Raw genomic sequence first — 27754 nt, forward strand, 5'->3', positions numbered from 1 at the left:
TCACCTGTCAGTTTTGTTTCAATATTAAATATCTCTCTTACATGTTTTTTTTTTCTTTTTTTTCAGAAAATGTTATTTATAAGCATATTTCCCTGTTATACATTTATACTGTTATACTTTCCGTGTTTTTACAATCTTACCTAACTTATTGCATCGGGCTATTATAGTAGTAAAACATTTATATTTTTAAATTTATTCTAAAGCCGGTTACAGGCCATTTAAGGACATAGTTAATTGAACAACCAACAAGAGTGTTTAAATACTTTCCTGCCGTGTATTATTCCTCCCATTTGTCTCCTACAAAATAATGACTTATCGTAAACTATAGCATTTTGTATGTTTCCTTCATCATCATCTAAAATAAAAAAGTAAAGCTACACTGTACACTGTATACAAGAGTCTTCAACTAACTGTTCAAATCAACAATTTTAAGTTTTAAATATCCCCACAGCATTTTAAGTAGATGGTTTATGGGGTTGTGACCTGCAGTTTTCTCAAAAGTTCATGGGTACTTTGGGATTTATATATGGTTTGCAAGAAATATAAAGTGATGCACCCTGTTGGTAAACTTTATAATTTTTAAATGCTATTGAATGTCATAGAACCAACTTGTATGGTAAAATCAGCTTACAAGATGAATTAATTTTCTTTTAAATGTGAATACCCATAAGGTTAACATGGGAAACTCCAGAGATACTGGGGCGGAGCCCGAAAAGAGTTATGCCTGCAACAAATATAAAAAAATTGCAATCTCTTTCCAAGCCATGTTATAGAATATAAAAAAATTAATATATTGAAGCATCATTATGCGCCTAATGGTTACGAAAAAAATTGAAAGAATTTAAATTTAAAATCCCTATGTTATTCCTATGAAGAATAAATAACTGTTATAGTTTGCTTGTTTGATCAAAGTTGTAGTTTGCTTGTTGACATATTTTGATCAAATTTGGAAAATGCATATATTTTATATATGGTAAGTGGGGTAAACGATCATTTTGCTTTTGATTAATTTTTAATATTGTGTATGCTGATATGTCTAAAACTTATCAAATTGTTGAATAACATTTTCACATAGGTCATTTACCTTGATGTCACTTATTTGAATATCTTTTTCTTTATTTTTTACATTTTCAATTTCAATTTTGTATTTTAAAATCAATTATTTATTAAATTCTAATGAACATTTTTTAAGTCAATCTTCATTAAATTAAATCATTCCACTTTCACTCACAATAAATCATTAGCAACACTAACGTCAGCTGTTATAAACTTAAGAAATATTGCTGTTTCTCATCAAAAGTCTTTTGAAATATTAAAGAAACTATGTCCATACCATAATACCCCCGCCGTAGCAAACCTGCAGACTAAGCTAATTTCCATTTACCTGGCTGGATTTCCACTGAAATATTCCCTTAAAATTGTCCTATTTGTTTCCTATTTAAATTACATCAGTTTTAACGAGTACATAGGTTTGCTGCTACAGGGGAGGTTATGAGATGTATTTTTTTAATGTTGATAGCTTAGTTTATACAAAATTTCCGAATTCGATTAAAATATATCAAATCAAATCAAATATACATAACCAAGCAACCTACGACAGTTAATCTATATAATTTATTCTCCATAAGACTAACAAGGGAATTTTAAACTAAAATTTTTTTATCATCCCGAAAATGTAAATTGGTCCCGGGTCTAGGTCTTACTATGAGACCTACGGTAATAGCTTATTCCCTAGATGAGAAATTCGCTAAAAAGTTAATAGTAAATTATTAATTTAACTCTAAGAACTAATGCCCTTAACTAATAAACTAATGTTAGAACTAATTCTCGTTAAGTAGTAGCAAAGCCAATAAGGAATTTTTTATGAACTAATAAAGATAAATATATTTTTTACATCTTTATTACATATTATTTAATTTACAAATAAATTGATCATTAAAGACGGCAGGCAGAATTAATACGATTATCAAAACATTATGGATAAAAATGCAAAAGTAAATAAAATATATACATTATGTGTTTAACTTTATCTCTGATTCTACTCAACAAAAATATCAACGAACAACATAATATACAAACCAGTTCTTTTAATCAGGTGCATAGTCCATTGTCTTTACATTTTCATACTTACAACAGATATTAAATTGATTTTAGACACAAAAGAAGGCTTGTGTCCAGCTTAGTTTTATGATACTTTATTTGGTTTAATTTAATCAGTTGTGTACTACAACACAAATAGTAGGCCTAAATTTATCGAATGCAAAAAAGTAAATGTGAGCTTCAAGCTATGTTTAGATAAAATAAGAGTATTTGTATTACCATTTGATAATTAAATATAGTTACACTTATGCCAGAGATTTTAGAACACAAAAATCAATGGCGTACAATATAGTTATAGGTAACTAATAATTTGAGTAAAAAAGTTCGGAAATGTCATATGTTAAGTAACTATAGTACGTTACGAAACGTATATGTAGTAGGCCTACACAGAAGTAATTCAATGCTTTGGGGAAATTTCTTTCTGAGCTGCGCGTGGATAGCCATATACACTGAGTGTTTATAAAAAAATGTATTTTAAGAGGCTGTAAAATTAATGTTTTATTGATCAGCTGACATACAGGGTGAACATTTGTTGAGACACTTTAGACACAATCAAAAAATATTATTGACAGTCAAATCAATAATACTTTAATACTTTACTTTGAAATGGCAACCAAACAAAAATAGGTATTTTAAGCCAAATATGGATGGAGATGAGTTTATTATGATTGGCGTGATCTTGTAGTCTTGTTAGTGAATAAGGCCGACGTATTCCGACATATTATAATGTAAGAGAAACCTTCATTTCTTGTTATTTTTGTTTGTAAAATACATATATTAAAGAACTTTTAACTAGTTTTGAAATCTGAGTAATATATTGTAGTTGGAAAATTCGAATAATATAATAGGGAAATCCGCGTAAAACAGTTGGGAAATTCAAAGTGCCTCAATGTGATCAATTATTTACTGAGTAATGTAAATTGTTTTATTGCTGGTTTTGATGTGTGTTAGTGTTGTTGATGTAATTAAAACTACAAATTATGTATCTCTATCTTATTTTACGGTAGTTAATACGATTTATGCCCTAATATTTAGTTATAAAAACCGTAAAGGAGCAATGGTATACATAATTAATTATAATGTTCACTCAACATTATTTAAATTTTGTTCGATTGAATGTAGTTAAGAGGAATTAAATAGTAGACAACCAAACACTCTCTATATTAACTGCAGACGACTAACCTAAAAACAGCAATCAGCTGATCAAAGAACGATTAAATATTGTTTATCTCATCCGAAAATGTCTACTCTGCTAACACGAACCAAAAGTGGACATTTCAAATGACATTATGAAGAAAACACAAACAGTGATTGATTAAAAACTATGTATTTTCTACTAAACTTTCTCCTCTTTACGATTTAGCTTCCAGCCTTCGGTTATGGACATATAAAGAGAGAGACAGAGAAAACTGGACATTCCCGTTGGCTCAAAATAGACCCTAATTACCTCCCATATAATATTTATGTTAATCAGTCTCAGTTTAGATTAAAGACCCGCCCCCGCCCAGATGGGATCTGCTTCATTCTTGTTTCCTCTTTCACATAAATCCCAACGAGCCTGGGAAATCAGTTAGTCTTGACAAGGAAAGACTTCGAAATGGGCAAATTCAGCTCCATTTTATCCGTAGATAAAACCATAGATCTTTAGATACAACGGTAGACATCCTTTATACAAGGTGTCTTGCAACCATTTGAACAAACTTTGTCACGTTATTCAGCATGTCAAAGAAGCAAAAATGTAATATATATTTCTATCTCATTCCGTTTTTGGTCTTTTGTGTTAGTTTTTTTATACACAAACAAAAAAGCAAAAATGTGTGTGTGCGTTTCATTTTTACAAAAAAATTCATAACTCCTTGAGGGTTTGAGCTATAGTATTGAAAGTCTGCGAAAATGTTTACCTTTGTACAAAATATTAATAAAACACCTTAAACTGTTTGTAAATTGTGGCTTTTTTAAATACTTGATGCCAAATTTGACAAAAACCGTTAATTTTACAAAATAAGTGAAAAATAAATCAAATTTAGAATATTTTATGGTAATTTCAATAATACCTTATAAGTTTAGTTTGGACAAGTAATAATTGTTAAATTAGAATTTTTCTTGCTCTATCTAGAGTTTTCTCAAGTAGTTTTATCGGTAAAACATAGTTTAAATGGCAAAAACTGTAGGTATGGCAATACCAATTTTAAGAGAGGGCTGCCAAAAGTATAGAGCGTTAAATTGTTTTCTTTTTTCTTGTTTGGTTTTATATTTTAAAACTACCTTAACCAAATACGTTGAACGATCTGTTACTCAGCTCTTGGTCTGTGGTATTATAATCAAGGTGTGGAGAACAAATTGTTAAGTCACAGTTAAAATAAAAACCGTTACTTTAAGCAGTAACAGGGTTTTTCGGGTATACTATACACCCGGTCAGCATCAGTGCACTCAAACATTTTTATCTCTATATTAGAACTCTATTAAACCATAGACAAAAAGGGATTAAAAATAGACCTTCAGCTGTGCTGCCGTTACCATGGTTACCATAGGTTCTGGCGCACACCACTGGGAGCGCCATGCAATTACGTAGCGCGTATGCCGTAACTACATGGTACTCCCAGCGGTGTGCGCCAGAACCTATGGTAACCGCTGCACGGCTGACTGTCTATATTTAATCCCTTTTTGTCTATGATTAAACCTTTCAGGCTTCAGTTCGTAGCAATCAAGAAATTTAGCATTTCAGTTATAAACCTTGCTGTGGGGTGATTTTATGATGGAGCGATTCGTTCTTACCTAATTTGTTAACATTTTACCCCTAACTCATATTAGAAAAAAAGGTTGTGTATGTGTATGTTATAACTGTATACAAAGTATAAAACGGTTTACAAAGATCAATCAATAATATTGTTTTAAGTTCAAATATATTAAGACCCCCACCTATAATGGAACAAAGGGAACGTAACCGTTCAGTGCCTGTGGGGCAGGTTTAATTCTGTTCTATTTTTAGCTCCTCGGATCGAAGGTCACTGGTTCTAGTGCGTCAATTAAAGTTTTGTGATTCTATCAGACAGGTCATTTGTTATTAGATGACACCATCCCGCGCATAGCTGGGTCTTCCTCAGGTCAATTCTTATCTTGCCTTCCTCTCTCTCTAGACTTACTGATTGCATCAGCTTTCAAATTTGTCAACTAATCTCCATGCATGAATAAAGCATTCCACTTGGTGTGTGGTAGTTAAAAAGTTATTATTTATACATTGCTTTATGTTATTTTAAAATAGTGTTAAGTTAGTTTGAAAACATGATACTATTTTAGTTACGGTATAACTTATTTTTTATAGTACTGTAACTGTACAGCTTTCTTTATTTAGATATTTTATAACAGTTTCTAATGAACGGGCACTAAGAAGTTAAAGGTTATAGCCTATAGGACTTGCGATTTTTTTAAATTTCTATTACAAAACTTAAAAACAAGTTTTAAGTTGATCTTTAAAGTAGAAAGACATCACAGAAAAAATGTTAGTTTTGTTTATATTTTTCAGTCACAGCAAATAGATTGTACTACACGCGTATTCAGTGAGTGATTATTTTTTAACTGTGGTTTACATTGATTATACAATCACATGTTGTGTGGTGTCCGAGTTTGATAGATTGTTTGGGGAGAAATTATAATAATACGTTTTCTTTTACATTTCTGATTGCACGCCTCACTTAAAACATTACTCTAGAAAAAAATCAAAGGAATATAAAGGAATATAATATATATAAAAAACCTGACGGTTTCTGTTTTGTGATAAGTCAGCTGTTATACAAGCTGGAGACCTCATTGTTGTAGTGAACGATTGCTTTTGTTTTGTCATTTTTAGGTTATGATTAATGAAACATCACTTCGTCGAAAGAAAGTTACTGTCTAGTGTGGTGTGGCACGGTTTGGAGTCATCGGACCATATGTTTATGAAGACGAAACGGGGAACACCGTCACTGTAAACTCGAAACGCTATATGGAATTATACTGAGGGGGTTTGGTTCCACAACCGCGAATGTTAGGAGGGATAGACATGGTTTCAACAGGACGGTACAACTTGTCATACAGCCTATCATTCAATGACAGTTTTGCGTGAACTCTTTCCCGGTAAAGTGATCTCTTGGTTTGGTGATGTGCCGTGGTCAGCTCGATCCCCAGACTTAATTTTGTGTGACTGTTAGCTTTGGGGATACTTAACAAGCAAAGTTATTGTTTCGAAATTTGGAATCATCCCTGAACTCACGCAGTGTATCCGGGAAGAGATTGCTTCTACTCCTCAGGCGAAGGTGACTGCAAATAGGGGAAGCCTGCGTTTAGGAGAAGGTCATCATCTAAGTGATATCATTTTTCATAAATGAAAATGGCATAGCAGTTTGTACGATATATAACAATATTTAATACATCAAATTATATTTTGTACTTGAGTTATTTAGTATTAAAAACCGTCAGGTTATTTTGGCGCACCCTGCATAATAAAAAACCTACTTCTTATGGTCAGTTGGAAAATGATCGTATTTTAGTAACCGTTTTTGTTTTATCAAGGGTATTTTGAGATTTTGCGGAACCGGGGGACCGAGCCTTGCTTGGTTGTAGTTAATTGAATTTAATCGACAAAACAAAATCGTTAACAGAAATGTTATGATTTGCGAAAAACATTTTTATTACAAACCATAAATATTTTACCACTGAAATAATAACAACTCTGTAATATAAAAGAATACAATTAAACAAGAATAAGTACTTCAGGGATTACGTTTTAGTGGGATAGGGCTAAGCAAAATAATCAGTATTTGATCTGAACTATGTTCCCCTAAATCGAGTAATGTAGGTCTAATCTCTTTGCTCAATAGTTACAACACATGGTTTTCCCTTTTTACTGTATATTGTTATTTCCTAGTATACTGTGGATGGCTTGTTATAAACACATGTGAGTAGTGACATTTCTTTCGTTTACTTTTTCCTTGTTGTTTTTTTCAACCAACATAATTACTTAGCAACCCATAAGGCCAGTGTTAAATTTTCAAATGAGTTGTGTAGCGAAATACCAATTTTCCTGAGGTAGTGGCCAATTACTTGTTAAGAGCTATAAGTCCCTAATTCCAAAATTTAGTCAAAATCATTCCGCTGGATTTTGAGATATATATTACAGACAGACATACAGACTAACAGACAGACATACAGAGAGACAGTCAGACAAACAGACATTATTAGAGAATAGGATATATATATATATATCCTTTTTAATAACTTTTTAATATACATATAAGGGATGTGTAAACTAGGTAAACAAACGGTTCAGAATATTAGTGTTCATATTCTATTATTGTAGCAAGTTATTTTGTTTTTTAAACTATTATTGTTCTATGACATATATATACTATCAAATATATGATAGTATGTTCTCTGCTATATGATAAAATTATATTATAGCCATAGGATCATAGTTCAACTATTATAATAGTTGTTCCATTACACGGTAATAATTTTTATCAAACATATATGATGGGCATGTTCCAAAGGCCAAAACAAACAAAAAATATCATATAATCATATGCCCCATCTCGCTTCGTTTTCCGTCAGTCAGTGTGTATGTAATTTTTTAATAACTTCCCATGACTTTGGAACTAGTATAGGTACCAACTACAAACTTTGTACGTGTATGATGGAACTATCTCTTTGAAAAACAGCGAGTTTCTACTTTGTATTGTTTCAAAATTGTGGCCATTTCTTTTCATAGCTTAATAACTCAAAAACCATAGGATTTATTAAAAGGTTACAAGAAATGAAAAGGATAGAAATTTAATTCTCTTTAAAGAAATGTTCAACTTTTATAGAGTGATAATACGATTAACTGAGAAAATTTCATTCTTATAAAGGTAATACTGCTAATTTATAGAATTTTCCCAAATCTTTAAGTTTTAACTTTGGAAATTTTTTTCTCCGTTATACCAACATGATGAAACAGCATATTTCTTTAGATAAATATGTGTGATTTGTTATGGTCTTATACAAATTGTACAAATATGCAAAGTATATTAAATTTTCATCCTTTTTGACATTTGTAACTTTTAGCGAATTTTCCATACTAGGAATAAGCTATTACCGTAGGTCTCATGTTACGACTTGGACCCGGGACCGATTTTCATTTTCATTTGGATGTCCCTAGAAGCCAAAAAGACATTCCGTTTAAATTCATATATATATTTATTTATTTATAAATATATATGTTTATGCATATATTTGGATCAAACTTTACAAATATATTTATTTTTTTCTAAGCTATTAATATTTTACTAAAAAAACACGCTTTATTACCCTCCCTGTAGGCAGCAACCCTAGGTACTCGTTAAACCTAATTATATTTGAATAGATTTAATTAATAATCAAATCAGGCAAACGAAAATTCGCATAGTCTGCAGGTTTGCTGTGGTTGGGCTATTCTATAAATCCTATGGTTTTTTAGTTATTATGTTTTGAAAAATTAATTTACAAAGTATTAACTACAAAGTGGAAACTTAATGTTTGCAAAAGAATAGTTCCTATTAGTCATCATACACGTACCAAGTTTGAAGTTGGTACCATTAGTGGTTTCAAAGTTATGGGAAGTTATGTAAAAAATACATACACACCGACAGACGGAAAACGAAGCTAGATATGGCATATGTGTATATGATTTGTTTTTGTTTTGGCCTGAGGAACATGACAACAGAGTTTCGAGAGAGAGTTTCGAAACACCCTGTATGTCATAGAACAATGATAGCGTAATACCAGGCAAAGATTCTTGTGTGTGTTTTTTTTTTTCAACAGAAGCCCATAAATACTAACCCCATTGCTATGCGCTTTGGCCGCAAACGCACACCATTGGGCCATGCCATTGCACAATTAATTGCACACCTTTACGCTGATTGGTATTTGGTTTGTTATCTGACACAATCTTGCGTAAGTACACTCATATGTGTAGTTTTAACTGTAATTAAAGACATGCTATTTATAAACAATTAGATTTATTCCTCGAGTAATCAAATTTTGGAATTTCCACCGTCTAAATGATCAATAGTATTTTGTTTACGTCAAGTGAATGTTGTGAAGTATTTACTTTTGATCCTGAGTATCACATATTTACAAGAATACCAAGGTATTCATCAGTCATTTCCCGGGATCAGTTTATGACCTGAACTCACATCGTAAGTGCAGCGATATTGATTGCGACAAGGGGCTTCGGGAGTCAAGTAACACGGCACGGCAGAGAAGGCGAAATTGGCAGAGACCTACTGGGGCTGAATCATGCTGTAATGGCGAAACTGGCCTAGCAGTAGGTCTAGGGCCTAGACCTACTGGGGCTGAATCATGCTGTAATTGCGAAATTGGCCTAGACCTACTGGGAATGAATCATGCTGTAATGGCGAAATTGGCCTAGCAGTAGGTCTAGGGCCTAGACCTACTGGGGCTGAATCATGCTGTAATGGCGAAATTGGCCTAGACCTACTGGGGCTGAATCATGCTGTAATGGCGAAATTGGCCTAGAACTACTGGGGCTGAATCATGCTGTAATGGCGAAATTGGCCTAGAACTACTGGGGCTGAATCATGCCGTAATGACAAACTTGGCCTAGAACTACTGGGGCTGAATCATGCCGTGATGGTGAACTTAGTCTAAACCTACTGGGGCTGAATCATGCCGTAATGACAAACTTGGCCTAGAACTACTGGGACTGAATCATGCCGTGATGGTGAACTTAGTCTAAACCTACTGGGGCTGAATCATGCCGTAATGACAAACTTGGCCTAGAACTACTGGGGCTGAATCAACGAACAAGTTATGAGACAATTTTATTGGACCTGAGTAGACACCTGAGGATTAAGGATCTTGCATAATGTATTACCTATGACGATGTCTATTATAATTCTTGTGAATTGCCCAATAACTAATAAACATGTCTATTGTCTTCCAATCAGCACATTCAGTGATACATTCCATTTGCACAAAACATAAATTCAATACATTTCATAGTAATCCCAAATCGAATGATGTTCTATTTTCTTGTTTGACTGTCTATTTTTGACTGACAATGTTTTTTAAGACTCAACTTTGTTATCTTAACTGAATTGTTGTTATTTTTGTAATACCTGAATTTTAAGTGTATTAAAACATATAATTTCAATTTAATTAGAATTGAGTTGATTGGATTTTTTCATATAAAATAAATATGAACAGAAAAATAATAGCTAAACGTCTTTACTTGCACAAACATAGCCAAGAAATATGTGTTTTTGGTAAATGTACCAGTTTGGAATTTGTTGTCACATCCGATCATGTCAAGTCTAGTACCAATGATTGTAAATTGATTTATATTTTGAATGAAATAAAGAGTGTTAAAGAATACCTTGACAATTTTATTACTATTAGTACCGGTACACTAATTGTACCCAAATACAAGAAAAACCCATTATCATCAGGCTTTTTCACTTAAAATAGTATATTAAATAAATTATACTTCAAAACAACGTCTGGTTAACATTTTCTTCAAAAAAAGTTTCTTTATTACGTTGAAGCTATCTCGCTCTCTACTGTATTTTCGCAATAATTTATCTAATACTACAGGTCATTCACAGAGGGAAGACTTTCAAAACTATTTCATTGTAAATAAACCCAAAACAAAATTTTGATTTTTGTTCCAGTATAAGCAAAACATCACAAAAGTGTTGATGAGTGGAAGTTTGTGAGTTATATAATAACAAGAGCAATCAATAGACAGACAGATGTGCAGGCCTAGGTGCATCCCCTCCAAGTAACTGCATACTCCCCCCCCTTCACCCCTTGCAGGTACTGACCTACGTAAGTTAAGGTAGGGGAGAAGGCACAAGACTTAGTCTGCCAAACTTGGGATTTGTAAGTTACCCTGTCAGTTTTACGTTTAAAGAAAATTGATGTTCAAGTATCTACAAATTGTGTTGCTAAACTGTTACTCGGAATTGAAATTGAATATTATGAAATAATTAATATTAGTAATATTTAAGCAAAAAAATACAACAATTATCAATTGAAGTACAACAAAACAATAATACAATATTTTGATCAATGATTAAACTTATTAAATAGCTTTTGCTAATGTTATTAACTTACTTGATAATTTAAGCCTTTGAGTATTTGTAACTAACCTAGTCTATATTTTTTTTTATCAATTCAAACCATACTATTCAAAGGGAAATTGAATGCATTAACTCTAATATTCATAGAATACACAGATAGTGAATAATCTTTCTAATAGTCATATCTCCTAACATCTCGTAACTCCCTTCCCTAAACAGTTTGTAACCTTCGGAGCAATTATATCCCTTTTAAAACTCATGCGTTATAAAAGTAGGGACTAATAATATTGTGTGTGTTAAAAGATATTGTTAAGAGTTATGTGACAATATTAAAACAGTTGTAAGGTAAATCATTAGTTAGGTTATTATATTACTAAAAATATTGGAGTAAACCCGGAAAGAGAAGTAAACCTTAACATTTTTAATATGTAATTTCTTTGTTAAGATTTTAATGTGAATTATATTGTTCGGTCATTTTATATGAACTGATGTGATACTAAAATATAACTTCCTGTCCTGACATCACCGCAACTTTGGTCTTTGAAAACACATTGGATAAAGCACTAAGGGTAATATTAAAAAAGGACACATGTAATAAGTAAAAGTTATTATTTCATATCAAATATGTAATAGCCATTGCTGTTAAACCGTCATCCAACAAGCCACAAGACTGCAGCAAGATCCATGTTGTACCGAGCTTACAAAACTCCACTTGATGAAGTGCGTAATAGAAAGAAATTGAACACCATATTGCACAAGCTAACGGATTTCAAAATAAAACAATAGAGGAAATCGCTTAGAAGACGAGACGAAAAAAACGAGAGCCGGAAACAGTAATCGAAACAGTTACACAGCAGAACAACGTTGGAAGACAAGTAGAAAACACCAGATGTGCTACATTTAGTTACACGGGACCCAGGACACAAAGGATCGCTAACAAATTCACGAAATATGGATTATTGATAGCCTTCAGGACTCAGAACACCTTGAGTATTGCATCCGCAAATAGAAGAATATAACAAATTTGACGCTAGGGGGATCCGAAAAATAAATTATAACAATTGTGATAGCTTTTACATAGGACAAACTGTAAAATTTGTAAAACGTTTCAAGAGCAATATCTCTGCGTGGAGACAATGCACAGCAAAATACACACAAAATAACAAACATACAACAACAACATACAAAACACATACATACAAAATAACAAAATAGAAATATCAAATGCCCCACAACACTTGTTAGGAAATTAGGAAATTTGGTCGGGTAAGAAAGAGTACAGTCAAGGCAAACAATTCACACCAATGCCTTGTTGGCGTGCCAGCCAAGGGGTTGCAGTTTAACTACACGTTTAACTCGAAGTCCCATCTTTTTAGGGTTTTTTTCGTGGGGGGGGGGGGGGTTCTAGAGTTATTTCGTTGAAACAGTCAAGGCGCAACCAGCCTACTCTCCATAGTGTGCACCAAACCGTGCCCGTTCTGACCATGCGTCTTTGAAATAAACAAAAAGGTTCATGGCTTTTCCTCAAGCTCTTAATTTGATATTATAGGGTACGGCGTTTTTCTCTAAAGTATTCTTTGTATTCAAACAATCATATTCATCCCATTTCACATCAATACACATACACTTCAAGTGTATTAAGTGCTCAATTGTATCCATCCGAAAGACCTTTTACCTTGTACTGTATTTAGAATCTGTTTGTGCACTGTAGATGCAATGTATGACAATTTCTTTGTTTACACTTGCATAAAACTGTCATGGCTACTTTTCAATTCATAATACTAATGGTAAAAATATTAAAAATTTGTTTATGGTTTAAAAAGAAAAAAATCCCATCACTTCATACACATTGTTTTTAGCTTTAACATATTTCTAACAATTTGGAGGAAATTGAAGACGGGTTTTTAATAATGATTGTGTGCAAACGTTACTCGTATTATTATTATATAGATGGATTTAGAGTTAGTTTTAATTTCCAAGTACTTTTCTGTAGTAATTAATTAACTGTAAATAATTTTTGTTTTTATTATTATCGACAAAAACGTTCAGGGCGTAGGTTTACGTTGTTTAGTAGGGCCGAGTATCTAAAAAGTTAAGTATTCTATAATTGATCAAAACCCACCTCTTCTTTTTAGTTAGCTGCATATAATATATTTAAAGATCCAAAATCGAAAAAATATTTAATGTTTTCTATACAAAGTAGTTGTCAGCATCAAATCTCTTTTGGATTCAGATAGAACACATTGGCTTTGAAATTTTATTTTAAATAGGCATATACATATTTTGTATTTTGTATGAATATTTTATACAAATATTATGATCCTTAGATATATATTTATAATAAGGATCAATATTCATAATAAATACTCCTGAGTTATTTTCCATTTATCTCCTTACTATCAGAGTACCCGTCCTTCGTACTTTGAGTTGTTATTTCAGTAGTAAAATATGTATGGTTTGTAATAAAAATGTTTTTTTCAAATCATAATATTTCTGTTAACGATATTGTTTTATCGATTAGATTCAATTAACTGCAACCGAGCAAGGCTCGGTCCCCCGGTTCCGCAAAATCGCAAAAATACCCTTGATAAAACAAAAATGGTGATTAAAATACGATAATTTTCCAACTGCCCAAAAGAAGTAGGTTTTTTTATTATACAGGGTGCGCCAAAATAACCAGACGGTTTTTAATACTAAATAACTCAAGAACAAAATAGAATTTGATGTATTAAATAATGTTATATCGGACAAACTGCTATGCCATTTTCATTTATGAAAAATTATATCACTTAGATGATGACCTTCTCCTAAACGCAGGCTTCCCTTATTTGCATATTTGCAGTCACCTTCGCCTGAGGAGTAGAAGCAATCTCTTCCCGGATACACTGCGTGAGTTCAGGGATGATTCCAAATTTCGAAACAAACACTTTGCTTGTTAAGTATCCCTACAGCTAACAGTCACACAAAACTAAGTCTGGGGATCGAGCTGACCACGGCACATCACCAAACCAAGAGATCACTTTACCGGGAAAGAGTTCACGCAACTGTCATTGAATGATTGGCTGTATGACAAGTTGTGCCGCCCTGTTGAAACCATGTCTATCCCTCCTAACATTCGTGGTTGTGGAACCAAAAACCCCCTCAGTATAATTCCATATAGCGATTCGAGTTTACAGTGACGGTGTTCCCCGTTTCGTCTTCATAAACATATGGTCCGATGACTCCAAACCGTGCCACACCACACTAGACAGTAACTTTCTTTCATCGTTCACTACAACAATGAAGTCTCTAGCTTGTATAACAGCTGACTTATCAAGAAAAATAAACCGTCGGATTTTTTGGCGCACCCTTTATATTCTTTTGATTGTTTTCTAGAGTCGTGTTTTAAGTGAGGCGTTCAATCAGAAATGTAAAAGGAAAAATATTATTATAACTTCTCCCCAAACAAACGAAATAACAAAAGATATAAACAGAAAATCAATACAATCAAAATAAATTCTAATCAAATGTTTTATGTACAGCTTGGGGTGAAAATAGAGAAATATGTACATTACATATTTTTGGTCAAGCTTTCGCCCAGTAGACGACCTCTAGTAATAATTAATTTGACTTCCCCAATTTTACAGCACCTACCTGATTTCAATCTTCAAAGTGTACTTGCATTTCAGGAAAGCGTTGTTGGCCTACAGTGGCAATTCTTTTGCACATTTTCTTTATAACTTCCTCTTTAGCTCTTTACTTTAACTTGTACAAAGCATTGATTTGTAGCTTTTCGCATTCTTATCTCAATACTCAAAAACCTTTCTTTTTTTTGTTTCTTTCGCACACTTTTTTTGATCATTCATACAACACCTTTCCCCCTTTCTTAACGAAACATTGCACTATTGTTACATGAGACAGAAAAATTTTAGAAATGTAAATAAAAATCAGGTTCAAATAGGAGTAAACATATTACAAACTTTAGGGCATTAAACTAAAACACGCATCAAACCACGTCAAAAATACGTAGGATTTTACAGTTTTTTACAATAAGGTTAAAGTCTCAATTAATAAAAGTATATCTACATCCAGCATATCTAGAGAACAAATAATTGTTCTCTTTAGCGTTATCAAACTGCTTCCCATTATTTTCAAGGAACCAAAATTGTCTCTTCCGTATCTTGACCCCGTTGCAAGGCACGGGTAGCCTATAGCGGCTACTTACTTATGTAGAGTTATTATACATCGATGACTTATACAGGGTGGCTGAAAAGTAACTTGCACCCCCAATTAACTTTTCAACCATTTGAGATATTTGAAATCGGTTTGCGGCAACCTTCTTAGATATGAGGGGCTACAATAATTATGGTCAATTTTGAAAATTTTGCCTTTAGGGGTAGCGGGGGTAGAGGGTAGCTCAAAATTTGCAAATAGCAAGTATAGTCGAGTTTGGTATCATTTTACAGGTCTTGACGAAACATGACAAATAACTTAAAGAAAAAAGAAATCCGACCATTAATAACTAAATAGCAGCTAAAAATGATTGAGACAATAGTTATTTAAAGTAATTTTGAACTGTCTTTTTGTTAACTCTTTGCTGCACGGAACCATCCCTAGTTCTGTGACCCCATGTTGCACGGAACTATGACAAATGCAAAAATGCTTATTTTTAATTGTTTTGATCTATCACCTAGCAATGTATAACTTAAATAAATTATGAGAGAACAACTTTATATTGTATAACGAAACCATAAGTTCATTTTCCATTTAGAATAAGTATAATCAGTAATAAACTTACCTCAATAATCATGAAAGTATCAATGAGAACAGTAAACTAACTAAGCTACTAGCACTACTAGTTTACTAAGCAGTAAACTAACCAAAACGATGACATGTGAACGTCTCTGAACACAATAAATAAATAGGTTTCCCTCAAATACCCACATACCCTATCTAGTGGTGATGTGTTGAACTACAGGGGAACAGTTCCGAAGTAATAGCGCTGTGTGTCTGGTTGGAAAAAAATAAAACATGTGGTGTTACACAAAGTGTAACACTGTGAACCAATGGACAAACATTTGGTGTTACATTTACTGTCACACTATGCTGCAATGAGTTAATAATGGTCCGATTTCTATTTTCTTTATGTTAATTGTTATGTTTTGTCAAGACCTACAAAATGATACCAAACTCGACTATACTTGCTGTTTGAAAACTTTGAGCTACCCCCTACCACCACTACCCCTAAAGGCAAAATTTTCAAAACTGATCATAATTATTGTAGCACTTCATATCCAAACAAGTTGCCGCAACCCGATTTCAAATATCTCAAATGGTAACAAAGTTAAAGAGGGTGCAAGTTAATTCTTTTGCCACCCTCATGGTTATTTGTATTTGAAACGTTTTAGGACGCCATTTCGTTATTAGTGAGCCGATGTTGGTTTTCTTTCGTCAATGTTTATGTTACCCCCACTACCCCTAAGGGCAAAATTTTCAAAATTGACCATAATTATTGTAGCCCCTCATATCTAAGAAGGTTGCCGCAAACCGATTTCAAATATCTCAAATGGTTGAAAAGTTAAGTGGGGGTGCAAGTTACTTTTCAGCCACCCTGTATAAGTCATCGATGTATAATAACTCTACATAAGTAAGTTTTCTACATTTTGTTAAGTTTTCACAATAATATTGTTTATTATTTATTATCTAAAATGATTGTTATTTATTATCTAAAATTATTATAATTTATTATTTATAATTATTGTAATTTATTCATTGTAATTAGAGTTATTTAATTTTACACGTATAATTTGTTACACTTGTGTAGTTATTTATTTATTATTTGAATATTTATTTAGCATTCACCCAAATTGGCAGCATGAGAGTTTTTAATGCATGATGCTAGGCTTAAAATCTGTTATAATTTTTTGTTTATTTATTTGTTCTAACTGGCCGCACTGCTCGATAAGCGGCCAGTTAATTTCTTAGCATTGTCATCGTCCGCATTATGTTATTACTCAATGTAAATAAATTCATTCATTCATTTATTCAGTTTATTAATTTTCCATAAGAATAAGAGAGGAATTTTACATTTAAAGTTTTTTTTAAATACCTCCGTAACCTTTAGGTGTACAACAACGCTTCAAATTACAAAATTATTTTGTTTAAGCTTTACAAAATAGTCTGGAAAGAAATTGTAAAAGTTTATGATTTTAGAGTGAAAATGGGAAAATCCAATTTTCACCTCATAAATCCCCCCATAAACCACCATAATTCCCATAGTCCGATCATGCTGGTTTGAGAACTAGTTCGAATAATTGTAGGAACCAAATTTCTTAAAAATCGGATCATTTTTGCTCGAGTTATCGCGCTAACGGACTCTATAAATACATAGACCCTCAGTTCAAATTCACATATATATGATTTTGAACTGAAGGTGTTTTTCCTCTGGGAACCTCAAAATGAAAAAAGTAAATCGGTATCGGGTCTAGGTCTTACCATGAAACCTACGGTAATAGCTTATTCCCTAGATGGGAAATTCGCTAATATTCAATCTAGTTTGACAACTACTATAATAAAATCGAGACTCTAACTAACAGCTGTAATATTACAAAGAAAGGTAAAGCTGGAAAACATTCCTATTATTTAATTTCTGCAGTAAAGAGGAGAGGTAAATTTTCACGTTTTCAATGCACAACCAAGCCGTCATCAAAATAAGGAAACAGGTTTATTTAAAATATTATATTTCATTATTAGGGCCTAAAGTGACTCTTTTTGACTCGAAGTCATGTTTTACGATCGAGGCGAAGCCGAGGACGAAAATGAATAAGGGTTAAAAAGTCACTTTTTGCCCGTGTGGTGAACTATATTTTTCGTCATATTGCATCCTTAATTAAAAAACAAAGCTAGAAAATGAAATAATTTTTATGTAGGCCTAAAGATGATCTTTCAAAACGACTTCCAGCTTGTTTTAAATTCTGCTAATGCAAATAAGCAGCTGTTTAATAAGTGATTCAATCATTTCGTCTATTACGATCGTATTACAGTTAAGTACATTATACCATCGATATGTCGAACAATCGACAACAATAGGCTAAAACCCTGCCTAATAAATCCATAAATAATTTTGATCGATACGATTGTCACAAGCGAAATTTACAACCGCTTACAACAGCTGATTTTTACTCCATAGACTAAAAGTGATATTTACTCCCTAGAGAGTAAAAATGCTACTTTAGACCCGCAACGCATGCATTAAAAACGGCAGTTTTTGCAGCACTATGAACACAAGTTAGTTGACAAGGAAAAATATTAAGCAAGGAAAATGCGTTCTATACTTAACCTAATCAACCTTTGAATTCCCGAAAGCTTATCTACAAGGACTATAATATGTCAAGGGAAGTTTACACTTATTTAAAACTTAATATCACAAACATTTTGAACAATTAACTGTGAAAATACAAGAAAATGAGTTGTAAAAACACTAGTATTAGGTTATTCTAGGAGAGGCAACGTATCGTTTTATCAAACACATTCAAGCTATCATCAGTCAAGAAACCGGTTCCCCTAAACACCCTACAGCCCCTGCTTATCTTTATTGCAACCCAACCCTCCCGACACAAACTTCAGCCTAATCACTTTCCCACAACTGTTAATTAATCTTTCCCCTTTATAATCTACAAACAGATGCAATTTAAATACTGAAAGGGAAATTTATGAAGTGCTGGTCATCAAAATCAATGGTAAAGTCAACTCACTGACGAACCTCGTACTCCAACCACAGAGTAAACACCATCGTGTTCATAATAAATATTGGTGTTTGTGATCTATATTATTAGAAGAATTTGTTGGATTTTTGTAATGAACAACTTGACATCTAAATATTTATTGGCATATTGGGTATCGATTTAATCTCTTATCATTTAGATATGTCTTTCGGATGATACCCCGTGAAAGCTCTTCGTCCTGTATGCGTTTTTACATATAAAAGTTAGTGCTGAATTTTGTTGTCAATCATATAAGTTTAAACATTTGTTTACATCAAAACGATGATACAATTTTGTTTACATCCATACGAAAATGGGGTTATCTGTGGTTGTTGATTTTTAAGTGAATTCAAGTAAAATATTGTAATGTTATTTGTATAAAATGTAAAGAAGAAAATGACTTATTAGATTTTGTGTTTGATAGGATTTTGTGTTTTCATACTATGTTTATTGTTGTTTTAGTCAATTCAAGTAAAATATTGTAATTTTATTTTATTTAAATTTAAAGAAGAAATTTAATAGTATGCTTCTTTAGCATTTGTACTTGTTCTAAGATGCCTCGAAGAGATCGCACGCGCAATGAAAATAATACAAAGTTATGTTCAGGGTTTGCTTAGAAAATCACTAGTCAGTGATAAGTTAATGAGTATCAGTAGTAATGAGTAGTAAATAATAGATACATTTTAACTTAACTCAGAGCAATAGGACTTTTCAAAATTATTCAAATATATCGTGGATTTTGAAGTCACGTATTAACCTTGGCTGCTGGTAAATAATAAAATAGTAAACAACGGTGTTTATTTATTCTATAAAGGATATCTCGCCAGTAGTTTTACGTTTCACAACTATAATCTGTCTTTCTTAAATTTTATATATTATTTATATTTTTTCTTTTATCATAATACTGTCTCAGGGATAGGCTCATTGCCAAATGACTGATTTTGTCTTAGCTAGCTTGTGACCTTTTTATGTAGTACTTTACTGTAAAACTGTTGAGTCCATGGTGCCAGTATTTGTTAGTGTTATTTCAGTTGCAGCACTCTTATAAAGGTGCTAGACAAATACCGAATATGCGTTAGTGTGAGTGTTAAGCTGCAGCGCCAGAGGTCTGCCAGGGCCTGACAAATGCTTTGTATGTGTAGTGTGTATTAATCATTTTAATATCCCATTTCATCATCTTAATTACATTATCTTGTTAATATTAAATTGAATACACTGTTGTGAACTGACCTTTTTTATTTACTATAAAAAATTAATTAATGCAATTGTTTTGTTTTTTCCGACCGCCAGTGGTAAATACCCACAGACAACTAACTGAAGACTGGTCCGTTGACCAGCTGTATTTATACTCTTTTGTTTGCTTTGGAGACCCATGGAACATTCTAAATCTTTCTAGTCGTGTCTTGAACCCAGATACTTCCACCCAAAGTTATCTTCCTTTTCCGGCAGCCTGACGTCACCGCTTGATTGTCGTTGATCCATCAGCTCCAGCTGTCAGTGAAGCTATCTTATATTAAACAACTTTTGCAAAACTTTTGACAGCTAGCCTTACCATACTACTAGACCGAATTACACACGGGTTGTACCAAAAGAAAGGTTATCGGTCCTATATGTGCATGGTTTTTTTGTATTTTGAAAATACTATTTTATTTGGGTCAAATTGGAAAAGAAACTTTTCTAATGCAGATAAAGACGCGAGGCCAAATCTTTTTACAGCCACCCTGACCATACTACTGAACCAATTTAAGCCCGTGATGTGCCAAAAGAAAGGCCCTTATGGATTGCCATGTTAATGAAGAAATAAGAAAAAATATATAAACAAAAAATGGAAGAAATTCCAATTACATGTTTTATTTACAGTGTGGGATGTAAATAGAGAAGTTTGCGCAATACATACTTTTGGTCGAGTTTTCGACCACGGAGCGAGCTCTAGATGTAAACTAATAAACAAGCACTAGTGTACCTGTTTCTCGAATTCAAGCAACTGTAAAGTATTACAGGGGTTTTTTTTACTAATAACAGTAATAATTTCCGATGACTTAACTTAATATACTAAGGGTGAGCAATATGATAAATACGACCAGGTGCGTTACTCAAGGTGGGCATTGGGAGCAACCCCCCTCCAATCATCTTGGAAAACTGTAAAAGTTTGAAAATTTTGAGTACCTATTTTAAGGTATGAGTTGGGATTTTTTAGAAGTTTCTTTAACAGTCCTTAAACTGTTAACTTAATGGTGTATTTTCATACCAAGCAGACAACAACTCTTACGTATACTCATTAAAGTAAAAGTGTTGGTAAGATTTCATCCGTTGAGCAACTATGGTATGTAACGTATCTGTAGTACACAGTTATTCAAGGTTTTTAAGGTAATTTTATTTCTGAGCTGCGCGTGGAGAGCCATACTGTATCCCCTAAGTGTTTATAAAAAATTATTTTTTAAGAGGCTATAAACTCAATGTGTTATTGATCAGTATACCTACAGTGTGAACATTTGTTGAGACACTTCAGACACAATAACCAATTAAGAAAGGCAGTCACCTCAATAATGTGAGAAAAACATTCATTTCTTGTTATTAATGTATGTCAGCTATATGGAGGTTTTAAAGGCAAATGTAAACTATCCTTTTTACTGTTAAATTGAATATCAATTGACTGGGAAATCCTTGTAATCTAGTTGGGAAATTTGAGATATAGTTGGGTAATCCTTATAATATAAAATTGGGAAATCCGCGTAAACTATTTGGGATATTTAAAGTGTACCGCCACCCCTAATATTTTTTTTCGTGTGACGCCCCTGAATATGACTGTTCAAATACGAAGAGTAGATTAATACTGAACTGGAATCTTGAGGAAAACCATGGACGCAATCCCAGTGAGTTACGCATCGCAACAACATTTATTTGTCAAATAGCATGCGTTTGTTGTTGAGGTTATTGTAAAAATGTTCTATGCTGATTTATTGTCCGTACGAAAATCTATATCTATATATCTATTACATATCTTATTTAATTCTGTAATCTAATTGGTTCCCAAAAAAATATCTTGAGCTAGGAAAGTTGTAGCATGACTGTTGAGGATTTATTTTACAGTTTAAGGTCTAAGGACGGTGGGAAAAAAATATCAGAGGTGTCAAAAATTACCCCTGCTCTGCCCAAAGGCCGTCAAATATCCAGTCATTTTCAAATGGGAGTACTGCTACAGTGTTTCTATAAGCTGTATCAAATATACCAGCTGATGTAAACATTGTGTATTTGTTTGTTTGTTTATTGATTTAAGTGGTCTATCTTAGATTATTAATACAACGTCATCATCCAATAGTCAATGGTTCTATTACAGGTTTACAATGGTAATGCACTGTTGAAATTTATAGTGTTAGGGGAACACCGCAACTACAAAGGAAATTATTTAGGATTGGTGCACAACGTATGGAATTGAACAGGGAGGGAAATTAAATTGTTCGAGGGAGGTTTAAACCAGATACAGCCTGTTGTTAGAAGAAAAAAAGGTTCAAATAATAATCCGGAGTTAGTTAACGTTTCTTTACGTTTAAACTAACTAAAATATACCAATACCGACGAAAAGGAATTTGGAGATTCGTTTTGTCAACTGAGAAACGGAACCCTAACCAATGTTTGAGAAGTCAATCGACGATTTTTTTATCAGTATGTAACAGCATTTTAACAGTAACCAGTATTTACTCATACAAAGTAAATTACATATTTGTTGTCTTTATCAAATTTAAAACTCTGGAAGGGATTGAATTGTTTATTGGAAATTAATAACAAAAACCATATATGAATTTGAACGGATGGTGTTTTTGGCCTCTACAGACCTCAAAACGAAAAAGTAAATCCCGGGTCCATGTCTTACCATGAGTACTACGGTGATAGCTTATTCCTTATATGGAAATTCACTAAAACTATAACAAAAATATAACTATGAATTGTACATAAAAATTCTTAATACTCTAATATTTGGTTTAAGCTGGATAATATGGTCTCAAATATAAAATGTAAAAGCTTGCAAGATGATAATTTCATGTAGATAAATATTGATTTGACTATATGGTAATTGGGTAAGTATTGGTTAATCTTAATTATTATGCTAAAAGGTTTAATATTATGTCTCATACTAATGATTAAGTGTTATTATTGATTGTCAAGAGATAAGTTTTATTTTAAATAAACTAGATTTAGAATAGGTCTACCTATATAAAAGAAATAAGTTAAAACAAAAATTACCAATCTTGACCTCTGGTAAGCTTCTACTGTGATAATTTATATTCTTTTGTTTTACCTGTAAATAGCCTTAATTTTCAGTTTTGTTTGCTTAATGACATTATAAAACTGAAGTTTCTCGAAGAACGATTACTCCTTATTCAAATATGGTATGAAATTAGTTATTATAATATTTAATGATGTATCATAGCCAAGCTAAAAAAATATTGTTTAGTTTGTTTAAGAAATTAAAAAGTTATAGTACTCTCTTTTTTTAGTATGTCTCTTTAACAAATCTCTCGATGCAATTGGAAAAAATAGCAAAAGCAGATTTTTTGTTGTAAACCATGTGTAGGCCATGGTGGAAGTAAATAGTGTAGGCTAACATGAGAAAATGCTTTTCATGTGTTTGTGTATGCTGAAAATGGTTTAAAAGTGAATTATATTATCTCAATTATATTAGAACACCTCCAAGAGTCATTCAAAGAGTTTTGCCAAAATATTATAGTTTAGAATAGATTTTACCTGAAAAACATATTTTAAATATCTTGTATAATTAATTCCAATAACTAAATGTCTAATACAACTCTCGAATTATCACTGCATACACCTAAATGGCTGAATTATTATTTTTGCCGCAAGTTTTAACTTTCAATCGCTTTTAGTTGCTTTTAAATGTCACTTACACAGAATATGTCTTCATTTTGATACTGAGTAGTCGTCTTTGGGACAAACTCAATATTGAAATTAGATTTGGAAAACTCTTATTTTTCTTTCGCTTGTTCCATTTATTTGTTTCATTTAATTTGAAAAATCTTAATTTTTACCTCATTTTATTTTGAGATATTGAGAAGATTGCTTTATACATTTCAATGTAGCTTATAACTAATCTTATGGAAAAAGAGTACAAATGAATATACATGTATGACCAAGTACAGAAAAATATTTATGTCAAATAATATATAAAATCAGCAGTATTTTGTTATATTATTGAGCGTATAGAAGACAAAAGTCTTTTGGGAATCATAAATATTTGTGTTTTACCAAGTGAATTATCAAAAAATTCGATGAATAAAATGGTTTAATTTAATTTATAGATGAAGTTTGAATTTCTTACATCATAAAAATCTACATCAATAGTCTTACTTTCTGTACGAAGCTGTAATTAAAAGAAAGATTGACATTACCAACAGTGGTGATTAATAATATGTCCATGGACATTAATAATGTGATTAATAATACAGTAGTAAATGATTAGTAATATAAATTATTAGTAATACTGCCGAAATGATTGAATCGCTTGCTCATTTACATCAGCAGAATTGAAAACAAGCTGGAGTCATTTTGAGAGGTTATCTTTACATGAAAAGTAATTTTGTTTTCTAGCTTAGTTTTTTTTTATGATGAAATATGACAAAACATATGTTTGATCACTCGGGCAAAAAGTGTATTTTCAACCCTTGCTCAAATTCCGTTGAGCAAACTTTACAATTGAGATGATCCTAAAAAATCAAATGCAAGTATATAAAATTGGTATGACAAGACATATTTCAAATTATTTATGTTGGTTTAAGATCAAAAACAGATTAAATAGAATTAATTTGAAAATGTAAATTTATAAAAATACATAATACAGTTTAAGTTGATTTATTGTTTTTTTTTATTTAAAGGTGCATAATTAAAATTAATTGACACTTAAATTTTAGTTAATTAATACAATTGTCATCGGCTTAATGAGCATTTGTGTTTGCCAATACAGTATAAGAAACAGTAACATCTTTATATTCTTGAATTTTAAAAACCTACTTTTCAATAAAGATATTTGATATATTTTATTAAAACTAATCCATAAACATGCAATATATTTAAAAATCACGAAAAAATGGCATATTAAGTACTAAATGTAGCATTTTGGTACCCGACAGCAAATAATATAGTGGTATAACAAGTCGTCAGTCTCTTCAAACTGTTATAAATAGTGAACATTATTTATAACTGATATTAGCTTTTTTTGTAAAAAAAGTTGTAATTTTTAATAAGTTTTTAACATGCTGCCCCCTCCCCAAAGAAGTATATATTGTCCTAAAGTTGAACTTAAATACCCAATATTAGTTAATGATGCGGCACAAACGAATTCCCTTGGAATTATATGGCAACATTACAAACTGACTTTTAAATCTTGATTAGCTTCAAATTAAAATATATATATATTATATTTCCAAACAAGGATTTAATCGAAATAAGCTTATAATATAATCAAACAAAATATTTTTCTTATATAATTGCAGCTACAACCTTACACTATAAAACGTTCTCCTTGTTTGATATTTCACTTCAAACTCCTGATATCCCCAAGTTAGTTTTATTTTTGTTATCAGAAATAAGAATGTAAACCATTATGAGTAGGGCCTGGTAAATAACCTCTCCCACGGGGTTTTATCTGTTTTAGTTAAATATTACTAGTTTTATTTTCAACTAAAATAAATCCTCTCATCTCTTTCCAGGTAGAGTATTTTGTAGGGTTTACTAAATAACCTTAATCATTAGGTTCGAAAGAAACTTGGTTAATGCTATCCAATAATTATTGTGTATTGAATTTGTCAGATTTGCAAGTGTGTTATTCTAGTTGTCACATGTGAATTTAGAGCATGCACTCATTGTAAACAAAGTTACAGTATATGCCAGGAAATTAAAATAATCAACATTGCTTTTCCCAATTATGCGGTAATGAACATCGTATCATGGATGAAGACTTCGTCTATGATTGTGTCTTCCGATTTACAGCTTAATCCATGGCTCGAGCACCCCCCGGTGACCTAACCTAGTCACTCAATGTTGCAGTTTAATTGCAGTTTCCCACGGGACTGCAGATCGCCTTGTGTGGCGAGGCAGGAGAACTTACAGCTACGTTTCCGAGAAAACGAAACCGCTACTTACGTGAGACATTGGAGCGTTGTGCGAAAGCGATCACCTTCTCGGTCCTGGCGTGGTAGTCGTCCTCCTCGTCCTCCAGAGGCGGTTCGTCACCCATCATGCCGGGCACCGGGAGTCCACCCTTGTGATACTTTTCTAGGAGAACTGAAGGTACTTGTGGGAGCGCCACCCCAGTAGTGTTAGGAGGCTGGTCTATCCCCAACTTGCTGAGGATCTGCTCCTTGATCGCCTCTAGACTGAAATTCTTCATCTCCTCCCTGAGCCGACACGCCGAGCAGCCCACAGCTGCGGGGGTGGTGCCCTCGTCCTCGGCGTACTCCTCGCCGGCGACCGCGTCCGCCAAGGCGAGCTCCTCCTGTGTCCAAGGGCGAGACTTCCGCCGCCGGCCGCGCGTCGAGGTGCTGTTGGGACTGCCGTCCGAGTGTACTGTGAGCAGGGAGAAGACGACCAGCAGTAGCAGGGTGGTGGCGGGGGCCCACTGCATCCTGTCACTTCATCCTCGGGCCTGTACAGAGGACAGAGGACAGAGGAGGTGAGAGAAGGTGTGACGGCGGCGGTGATCGCGGCAGTACTGACTACCACTACCACTACACTACACACTACGACCCGCGCCAGTCCCCCACCACACCTCTCACACACTCACACACACCACCTACCCTTACCATCTGTAAATAGCCACTTCTACAAATAAATACAGAAAATTGCACCCGCTAATTCTGTACATTGTGAAAAATAAATTGTAAATTATATAATTGCAATTTGAAAATGGATTGGAGGGTGATTTGTTGATACATCATTGAATTATATGTTTTTAATATGTTTCAAAATTGCATGGCTTAAACACAGAATTCATGGCATAAAAACAGGATTATTTAGAGAGAGCAAATCAGGCCCCTGGTATCAAAGTTCTTTGTTAACAACCAGCCCAAAATATACTTCTACACAGGATTAATTATGTACACTTTCATCTAGAGACTTTCGTGAATGAACTTCATATAGCCTTGTTTAGCCAATTCTTAATATATTGACCCTTGATGGACTTTAGTGATAAGTTATTTCTTTAAATGTTGGTTTCAAAATAAACTGAACTAACAAGCCATTAAATATTTACAATTTCAAATACGAGTAGCATGTGTGTAGTGTACTGCTAACAGTGAACATAGATATTTTTAATGGTTCCAAAGTTTAATAAATATAACTAGAGGCCCATAGCAGCAATAAGTGTCCTTCACCTCCGTTTTTATCTGGCCTTAACCATTCCCTTGTGCACCATTCCTAAATACTCCCCTTCGTAGTTGAGGTCTTCCCCTAACAAAATACATTTCAACACTGTATTACCATTCTAACCTAAAAACCGAACACTTAAATCAATAAACAAAATACGCAATGTTTACATTAGCTGGTGTATTTAAAACAGCTCATAGGAACCCTGTAGCAGTACTTCCTTTAGAAAATGACTGGATCTTTGACGACCTGTGGGACAGAGCAGAGGTAATTTTTGAAACTTATTATGTTTTGGACATTAAGCTTTTAAATTAAGCCCCAACAGCCATCACAGGGACTACCTTTTTCCCAGCTCGAAATATATCGTGGGTACTTAGTTATTTATGTATTAGATAATTATTATATATGTATATATTTATGTACCCGGTCTACGTAAATAAA

At 32.9% G+C, this 27754-nt stretch overlaps 1 protein-coding gene across 1 annotated transcript in view; it reads right to left on the minus strand.

The window, feature by feature from the left end:
• The window catches only part of LOC128990568 (growth/differentiation factor 8-like), a 47873-nt gene extending 21200 nt beyond the window's left edge, over nt 1-26673 (minus strand). Inside the window, exon 1 of the mRNA XM_054412997.1 lies at nt 26093-26673. Coding sequence (XP_054268972.1) covers nt 26093-26573 — 481 coding nt within the window. The 5' untranslated portion in view covers nt 26574-26673. The remainder of the gene's footprint in view (nt 1-26092) is intronic.
• Between the last annotated feature and the right edge of the window lie 1081 nt (nt 26674-27754).

Source organism: Macrosteles quadrilineatus, unplaced genomic scaffold (genome assembly GCF_028750875.1).
Source record: "Macrosteles quadrilineatus isolate MER2022 unplaced genomic scaffold, UCM_ALF_1.0 Scaffold_3__2_contigs__length_128488019, whole genome shotgun sequence".
In the NCBI taxonomy this organism is placed as follows: Eukaryota; Metazoa; Arthropoda; class Insecta; order Hemiptera; family Cicadellidae; genus Macrosteles; species Macrosteles quadrilineatus.